At 31.9% G+C, this 9,753-nt stretch overlaps 1 protein-coding gene across 2 annotated transcripts in view; it reads right to left on the bottom strand.

Moving 5' to 3' along the window:
• LOC106463964 (probable aminopeptidase NPEPL1) overlaps positions 1-9,753 on the bottom strand; it is a 26,357-nt gene continuing 16,604 nt past the window's right edge. For both annotated transcript variants that reach the window (XM_013924063.2, XM_022391605.1), the window contains exons 7-12: positions 9,286-9,363; positions 8,626-8,726; positions 6,338-6,392; positions 5,880-6,125; positions 3,430-3,540; positions 1-1,213 (exon numbers count right to left, since the gene is read on the bottom strand). In XM_013924063.2, the coding sequence (XP_013779517.1) occupies positions 1,064-1,213; positions 3,430-3,540; positions 5,880-6,125; positions 6,338-6,392; positions 8,626-8,726; positions 9,286-9,363 (741 nt within the window). In that variant the 3' untranslated portion in view covers positions 1-1,063. The remainder of the gene's footprint in view (positions 1,214-3,429; positions 3,541-5,879; positions 6,126-6,337; positions 6,393-8,625; positions 8,727-9,285; positions 9,364-9,753) is intronic.

Here is a 9,753-nt window from a genome sequence, read left to right as displayed (position 1 = left end):
TACATAAAAGCTATTTATTTCAGAATCTACTTGTCAAAATAACATTTAATAAAAGTGCATTTGATGGTAAAGAGAAAGTACCTGGATAAGGTATTGTACAGGATTGAAATTTATACCTTGTTACTATAGAAGGAAGAATTAAAAAAAGATTTAAAATCATCCTTATCATTTCAAAGTTTTAGTTAAGAGCAATTGTACAGCTGTACTTTTTTTTTGTGTGAAAAATTGAATAAAATATATCAAGACTCTCCAGCAACCAACTGGATTAACTAGTAACCGTAACAAAATAGAAACTCCTATTTTTTTATCAGAGTTAAAAACTGGTTTCACGCATGAAGGTAGTATTAGTAGCTAACATTAATTAGCTAAAGTAAAAATATATATCGCTAATATTAATTACCTGAAGTATATCTTTGTATATAATGGTTTTGTTATATATTACCACAACAACAGTATATATATATAAGGGGAGTAGGGGAGGGTACATAAAAAAACAATTTAAGCAACAGAAGCATAACTAGTGATTTTTAAACAATAAAAAAAGGTAGCAAAGAATATAAAACGAAGGTGTGTTATTGGTCATATTATCAAATCCTGCGGTTCATCTACGGGAAACAACGGACCACCCCCTGTTTAGGTGAATTGAATTTTATTTGATTGGTGCCTTGTGCTTAAAAAGAAGAAAATAAAAAACCTACGAATTATAAGGTTTGAGGTAGGTCTATACTCTTGCCTTACTAAATAATATGGAACTTAATCTAAAAACGTACTGTTGATGTTCATACTCGCATGTAACCATTACACCAAAAAATCATTGACAGTTCTTTTCCAGAGTCATTTAACAATTATGTTAATTTCAATATTAATCATTTGTATTTTTTTTAATCTGGTTCTAGAATATTAAGATTAGCCAACAAAAGTCAGACTTGGTTCAAAAAGAACAAGTTTCCTCAACAGTTTCCTGTCCAGACAGGAAATGCTACGTTTAACACTGGCCTCGCTACCCAGGACAACTGGATTATAGTATGAAGCCCGTGTTTTAAAGCCTAAGTTGAAGGGCGTGTCAAACAAGGCGGATTTTTTTACTGGCATTTTCCAGTACAGGACCATTAGCCTGCTCAAATGGCGAGGTGTTACGCAACAGTTCTTGTTCGGATTTGTGGCCAAAGAGAGTAGCAAGAAGAGCTACTCCATATCCAGTGGCACGCTCACCCTGGAAGAAAAAAAATGTTAAGAACTGGTTTATTGACAATTTTGAAATACAGTCAAGAGTGTAAGGGAGTTTTTTTAGGTGCTTTCTGTGCACTATATCATATTGTAAAAGAAAGAAAACTTAAAATCTATTAAATTTTGGGTTTAAAATGAATTGACACTTAAAAAAAAAAACCAAAATAACAACCTTTCAGTAGTAATTACTTTATATTTTAGACATTGTACTTTAAACTACATCAAAAACATCGTTCACCCACTTGGTGTAAAGGATTATCTCCCACCCACAAAAAAGAGGGGAGGTAAATTACTTTTTCTTTCTTTAATACATAAAATACATAGTCAACTCCAGTGGAAATTAGTTAGGTTAGTGATATTGTTTTACTTTTTTGTGTGATTTATATGTTATTTGGGGCCCTGTAATCAACAGTCCACAATTAGGTGTATAGAAGTGTTCGTAACATTATTGGGGTCTCCACTGATAATTCATGGGTTAAAACATTTCATGCTAACTACACAAAGAAAAACCAGTCACAGTCAGAACAAATAGCACAAAGGAGTCAACATCAAGAATTTTATTAGGTTGTACTCAATATATATATAATAATTAAAATATTGCAGGAGAAATGTATACCTGATACAGCTTGTTTGTTTTAAATTTCACGCAAAGCTACACGAGTGCTATCTGCGCTAGCCGTCCCTAATTTAGCAGTGTAAGATTAGAGGGAAGGCAGCTAGTCATCACCACCCACCGCCAACTCTTGGGATACTCTTTTACCAACGAATAGTGGGATTGACCGTCACATTATAACGCCCCCACGGCTGAAAGGGCGAGCATGTTTGGTGTGATGGAGATTTGAACTCGCGACCCACAGATTGCGAGTCGAGTGCTCTAACCACCTTGTCATGTCGGGCCTCTGATACAGCTACTTGTACTGTATCAGTGTTGAGAATAATAACAGCCAGACATCATGTATAATCAGATGTAGCCAACAGATCATTAAAGTAATGTAGTAAGTAACGGTATTTTACTTTTACCTACACGACAACGGCAGTTCAACGTTAATTCTGTTTACAGGGACTGTCAGTCCGTCACGTGACGTTTGTGTAAATAATTAAGTAAAGACAACGATTGTTGTCTACAGATAAACTAGAAACGTACAGAGATATCTACCGAAACATATCTAGACACAAACAAAGTCTTATTGTAGGTATATTTTTCTATCGTTAAGCTAATTGTATATCAAATAATTTTACTTTTAAAAGATGATGGGTGGTTATTTTAAAAAGTGCAGAGTTTTGAAGAAGATCCAAAGATGAAAAGTACTTTATGGAATACATTCCAGTGGATGTTACCAGTGAAACTGTTTTATGAAATAGTTAGACAGATATTGTATCTCGTTTATTTTATAAGAACAGAAGTATTCCATACCCTTAACGAAGAAAAAAGCACAGTGATTTATTTTTATATGTGTTGACGAATCCTTTGGAATAAAATTATGTTCCAAGTACCGTTTATACTAAAAGTACTACAGAAAAAAAACAACAAGAATATGACAAATATTAGACTACAGATACACGAGTTTAATCAAGTCTGTTAAAAAAACCAGAGATTGTACTATTCACATGTTCAATATCAGTAAACATATTACAGAAATGTTATCTATTATACATCATTATTTTAAATGTATTAACTGAAGAAGTCACAATGGCGATTTTCGTTACTTCGGGAGAAACTTCTGTTAATTAATGCTGCATCCAGGAAACAGTTTGGTGGTTAATGTTAACCAAATTTACAGATAAATAATGTTTTTAAATACTATGATGGCAGAAGAGTAAACTGTTCTTTCAAAGAATAATATTCTATATGTAATTATGATTGTGCTTATTTTATCCATTTCTTACGTTTCCCATAAAGACAAAATTGACTAGTAAATTTTAGGTTGCTGGGTTTATCATTTCTTTACAGTTTGCATTATTTGGTTAGCAAATCTCTTATGAAAGAAAAAACTTACAAAGGAGGGTAGAAATAAGTTACAACTATCTACGGTGATTCTTAACCCATGTCTCAGTCTCAACAATAACAAAACTCAGTAAACAACAATGTTATTATGAGGTAAGAGGTTATTTTGTGGTGTACAAGTAATATACAAAAAAATAATGTGTAAACAACTTTGCACAAAGTTTCCAAAATACTATCCAAAACAAGAATTGACTTACACAGTGGACAGGATAGGCCATGTCCACGTGGACCCACACTCCAGGGTAATCAAATCCAAGATTAGCTCCTATGAAAAGCCCTGCACACGAGGGCTGGGCATTGGAACGATCCTAAAGAATCAACAGAATAATGGAACAAAAACTAATTAATGTGCAATTGAAACTTTCATATGTAAAAACACTGTAAAGTAGGCTGAGTGACAATATAATCTTATTTATGTCAGAGTTTTGAAGTTTTCTGTAAGAGAAAATTAATTTGCACAAAAGACACAATGTCAAACAATGAGTATTAATGAGAAAGTTTAAAAGCTAGAAGGTTAATGCTTGGTAAACAATACTCCAAATTAGCAGCAGTGCTGCTCTGTAAGAATACGTACTCCTCAAGATAATGCCTAAATTTTATTTACTATAGTTCTTTGAGAATGTAAGACATCCACATACAAGATTTTAAAAAGTTACATTGAATATTGCATTTGTTTTCCAGCTGTTATAAAGTATTACGTAGACTGTCGTTAAAGGTAAAATGTAGATATGATCTCATTATAAAAATAACTGCATTAGAAAGAAAACATTTGTTGACTAACTTTATTTAAATGATCCTTCTGTGAATTTTACAAAAACTGCTTAACTCACGGTCATTTTGACCGACTTTGTAACCATGAAAGTATCCATACTATAACTTTTAATATGGTATGTGTATCTTCATGAAATTTGGCAATCTTTAGTAAACACTACAAACCTTTTGTACACAAAAAATCAGATTTTGAATAAATTATTTTTTATTAAAGACTTGCCTGTGAATTTATATAGTCAGAGTCTGATTCAAAGTCTGACTAGTCCGAACACAAGGTGATTTCCATGTTAAAGACTTCTAGAACCTGTTAAATTAGTTTTTCCAGTAAAACTTTATATCTTATCTGTTGTTTTTTCTACCCTGACACTATACGGACATGGTCGATATGACTAACTTTGAAACTACCACAAAACAATTACAAATAAAGCTAAATAATCCTTTTTTTTCTTCCCAGAATGACTTCAAATTGTAACAGAAAATTGAAATTATTTATCCCAAATAGCTTCAGACTCATAACAGTTTACACCTGATTCTATTTAATTTTATTGCTTGTCGAACCGTGATGAACTAATAATCCTGCAATACAAGCTGTAAACCACATGGTGAACGCGTGCCAATTTACCGTATCGAACGAAGTAATGCACGAGCTACTCGCAAACATACCTAGTGGACAAATGTTTTCTTATCTAACCTAATAATTTCCTGAATTTTACATTTTGCCCTCTTGTTTTGTTGCTGTCAGCCTGCCAATGAAATTTAACTCTACTTTTGTACAATAAATAATTATTTATTTGAAATATGCCCTTACAAACACAAAATAATAACATGCACACAGCAAACATCATCCTATAACTATTATAAACTAACTGGCTTTCTAACTAAGGCATAACTACCTATAATTATCTTATTAAGTGTTCAATCTGGACTGAATTATAGTAACTTTTAATCTGTAGGGAAAAATAACTAAAAATCCTTATTGAGATCAAGGTAAATTTGGTAAGTTAGAATTCTGTCTTTCTATTGGTTATTAATGATGTAATAGCAAACGTTAATTATTGGTAAACAGTGAGAGAGAGAGGGGATGTGATAGGAGGGTGTGGCAAGCAGGTTTGATTTCCTGGTTTATATCTCCATATACAGAAAGGATTGGAAGATATTAAAATTAGACAATGCCATAGTAATATCTACACAATAATGAGTAATATACATTACACACGGGACGTCAGATAGGGTTGACAAAGAAATAGAAAATTTTTAAGTCAAAACAAACAAATGCAAGTTATGTAGATAAGCAGACTGAAAATTTATCTAAATATTTCTTTGTGAAATTAGAAATGAAAACTTATAATTTGATTTATTAACTACACTTTGATGCCAAGTTTATTTGTATACATTAATAATAAAGTAGTTTCATTAAATTTTGAATGTAACTCAATAAAATAAAGTCATGACGTGCACTTTTATACTCACAGTTAAAGTTAACACTTTTTTGCACACATAGTGAGAGTTAACACTTTTTATACTCATAGTTAGGGTTAACACTTTTGATACATATAGTTAGGGTTAACACTTTTTATACTCATAGTTAGGGTTAACACTTTTTTATACCCATAGTTAGGGTTAACACTTTTTATACACATAGTTAGGGTTAACACTTTTTATACTCATAGTTAGGGTTAACACTCTTTTATACCCATAGTTAGAGTTAACACTTTTTTATATTCATAGTTAGAGTTAACACTTTTATATTCATAGTGAGAGAGTTAATTAAAATCATAATTTTTGTAACAGTGCTCCAGATCTTGAATTTATGAGAAACATTTATCTTTGACACGTTTTTTTATTATCTAGGCATACAAAATAAAATTCAACTTACTGCAACTGAATTTTTCATATCTGCCAGAGCACTTGCAAACTCACTAAAGTGAAGTTCGGGACAATATGGTACAGGGTGGACAAGGTCTCCACAATTCTTACCAGCCTGAACAGTAGCATGTTCCCAGTCACTGTTGTTTGTCAGCAAAGCAGCATGATATTTCCCAGTGGCTGTACCCTGGGCTCCTGTCAAAGTTGCCATATCAACAATGATGTTGGCATGTAGATCTTTCTGAGCATATGCAACCTAGGATTTTGAAGTTAATTTTAATACACACAATAATATGAACAAGCACATAAAGGGAATTCCATAAAGCATATAAAATAAAACACAGTTTTACAAACCACCGAAATCAGTACGGAACATCTTCGTAATCAATGTTTTGTATCTTAACACGGTAAAAATATAACTTGCAACATCATCTGTATCAGAGAGAGAGAGAGAAAAAAGCCACTTACTCCGTCTCCAAGAACCAATCTTCCTTCTGCATCAGTATTGTTGATTTCGACAGTTCTGTATTATTAGAAAACGAAAAATGCCTCAAACATTTAGGTAAAATCCCAGCAATTAAACAATCTAATAATATTATTAACTGTGTCTGAAGATGTTTCATGAAGGGCCGTATATGAACAGATAACATTAAAGGAGAGACCTTTTAGTTCATCTAGGCTGTCGTATCCAGCAAATTAAACTAAACACTTAAAACTAGCTCTTATCATTCATATACTTATCAAGATTTCTCTCAAACTCTCTTAAATTAACCACATCTGAAGGTAACCCATTGCAGAGGCTTACCACCCTGTTATAAAAAATAAAGCTGTCTTAGTTGAAGATGACTCCTATCCTGATAAAGCTTAGTTGAAGATGACTCCTATCCTGATAAAGCTGTCTTAGTTGAAGATGACTCCTATCCTGATAAAGCTGTCTTAGTTGAAGATGACTCCTATTCTGCCACAATTTATATTTGTGTCCTCATTTCCACCATTAAATAAGATGATGCATCAACACCATCAATTTCCTTAACAATCTTAAACACTTCAATCAGATCCCCCTACTTCTGTCAAGAGATAACTTTTCCATTCCAGGTAGCATCCTAGCAACCCTTCTCTGAACCCTTGCTCATGTCTTCCCTAAGGTAAGGAGCCCGAGCCTGAACGCTACACTCTAAATGTGGCCTAACCAATTAAATCTTTTAAGTCAGCTTCCATTAACTATAGTATTTGTATAACCACACAGCAAAAGTAAGGAAATTCCACAGATTAAAGTACACAACTCATTAATATCTGAAACATGTAATGGACTTCTCTCAAGCCTTATTTCTTATTGGTGATTATTTGTTTGCTTATTGCACAAAGCTACACATGGGCTATCTGTCTCTAATTTTGAGATGACAGGCTAAAGAAAGACACTACTAACTCTTGTCTGATTAAACAGTGGGAACTAAATGTCACCTTTCTAGTGTCTCCACAGCCCCAAAGTGGAATAAAATTTCAGTTTATACTTCTTCGGGTCTGAAAAAGGTCTGGTATGTCATCCCACTCAAAAAACCAGAGAGGTGTAATGCATTACTAGTTTCAAATCCATAAATCTTCATTAATACAATAAAAAACAACATTTTTCATTCTTCCAGATGGAGTGAAAGTTAAAGATTTATTTAATATCAATATTTTTTAGTTTAAATTTTTACATACACAATTAGCTTCAGTGTAATATTATTATGACTTGTTTAACAAAGCATTTAAAGTTTAGTGATATCCCACAGGTTCTTTCAGTTCTGATATTTGCCTGTAGGTAAACCTAGAAACGTTTAAAATTGAAAAATATAAACAAAGGATTGTATTGTTATAAAAAACAAAAGATAGTTAAAACACCTAAAATAAAGTTTAAGATTGAATGTAAAACATCGTGTTTTAAATATATTGTGATATTATATGCTCTTTTTTAAACTTAGTTTAAACTGTTTTTATGGCAAAACCTAGTGATATTTTATTCTTCATTTTGACTTTTTTATGATATATCCGTTTTATTTATTCAACAATACTAGTTTTACAGTTTGTTTTAATGTATATTATAAATCACTTATCATGTAGATGTAGCGCTGGGTGACTAACCCGATTATCCATGAGCACTCATCACGTTGATTAGCCACATAAAATAACAGCTTAAACAAAATTAGCATTAAATAGATTGATATCCGAGAAATAATCAACTGACTGGAATTAGCATTTTGATTAAACCAACTATCTAAATTTCATGTGAGTTACATGTTATCGATTAATGCGCCAGACGATCAATCGACCAGTGAAGGCTTAGTTTCCCAACTTTATCCAGAAGTAATTAAAATACAAACATGAGTCACATACACTGTTAAGATGTACGATAACTGTCAAAAGTCTAACAGAAAATTTCATTTAGACACTTGTTATAATATAACTGACCTCAATGATTCATTAAGCTATTACATGCTATTTTCTGCAAACTACCTATAATCGCACAAACCATTTACAAAAAGAAAAAAGAAGACACGAGAGAAACATTGCTTAATAAACCTTAAGACTTAATAAAAAAATGACATTTTACATATGAAAGCATTGTAATGTTTACTGATAATCTGCCAAATTTCGTTAACATTCGCTTAATAATTTAAAAGTTATAGAATGAAAACTATAACAAGCACAAAATGGTTATGAGGTCAGTCCCAGGGACCGAGCACGTGCTGAAAGAGTTAAGTTCAGATTGTTATTACCTTCCTGAATACATGGTGATGATGTCGTCAGGGCGTGTTGCGTTAGGACCTACAGCATTCTCTGCTAAACAGAACACAGCATGAAGATTGCTACGAAAACCCTGCAGAAATAAAACGTAAATTTCCAGCACGTCACATACGTTCTTTTTTTTTTTTTACATATCAAGTAAAAGAGCATTCAATATTTCTTAAACTTCACACACAAAATCATTGACATTTCACAAACACTCATGAATTAATTTGCATATTTTTAGGTTAACAGCTTTACAATGGAAACTTATAGTCAGACTTTACGTTCAGCAAAATTTTGTTTATTTTAATATCCTTTTAGTTTGGTACAATGTCCAGATGTAATCTTTACATTGCTAGAATACTACTACTAGCAAAAAAATACTCGAAAATAACTGACATTAGTCGAGAAAACGCATCAAGGAGTGGGTTGACGATTATTCAAAAATAACTGATATTTTTTAAATGTACACATACAAGGTTATTTTAAGCCTAATCACATCTTTAAGGCATGTTCTTCGTGCATCAAGTTATCTTGTATCACGTTATAATAAAACTGGACTAATTTATCTATTTAAATATTATACATCTCAAACATTATCTATACAAGTATATGTGTAGTTAAGTGATATATTTGTTAATGTTTCTTACCATTTTTACAGACACATAAAAAGCTCCAAGTATTCCAGCTGCACCTCCACAGTCTCTTTTCATACCTGTCATTGCTGTCTAAAAACAAAATGGGTTTGTATAGCTTTAACTTTAGTCTATAATAAAATAAAATGGGTTTGTATAGTTTTATTATAGACTAAAGTTAAAGCTATACGAACCCATTTTGTTTTATTATAGACTAAAGTTAAAGTAAAATGGGTTTGTATAGCTTTAACTTTAGTCTATAATAAAATAAAATGGGTTCGTATAGCTTTAACTTTAGTCTATAATAAAAACAAATGGGTTCGTATAGCTTTAACTTTAGTCTATAATAAAAACAAATGGGTTCGTATAGCTTTAATTTTAGTCTATAATAAAAACAAATGGGTTCGTATAGCTTTAACTTTAGTCTATAATAAAAACAAATGGGTTCGTATAGCTTTAACTTTAGTCTATAATAAAAACAAA

This window comes from Limulus polyphemus, unplaced genomic scaffold (assembly GCF_000517525.1).
Source record: "Limulus polyphemus unplaced genomic scaffold, Limulus_polyphemus-2.1.2 Scaffold1531, whole genome shotgun sequence".
In the NCBI taxonomy this organism is placed as follows: Eukaryota; Metazoa; Arthropoda; class Merostomata; order Xiphosura; family Limulidae; genus Limulus; species Limulus polyphemus.
Note: the sequence above shows the minus strand (reverse complement) of the source record. Positions and strands in the feature narration are given on the sequence as shown.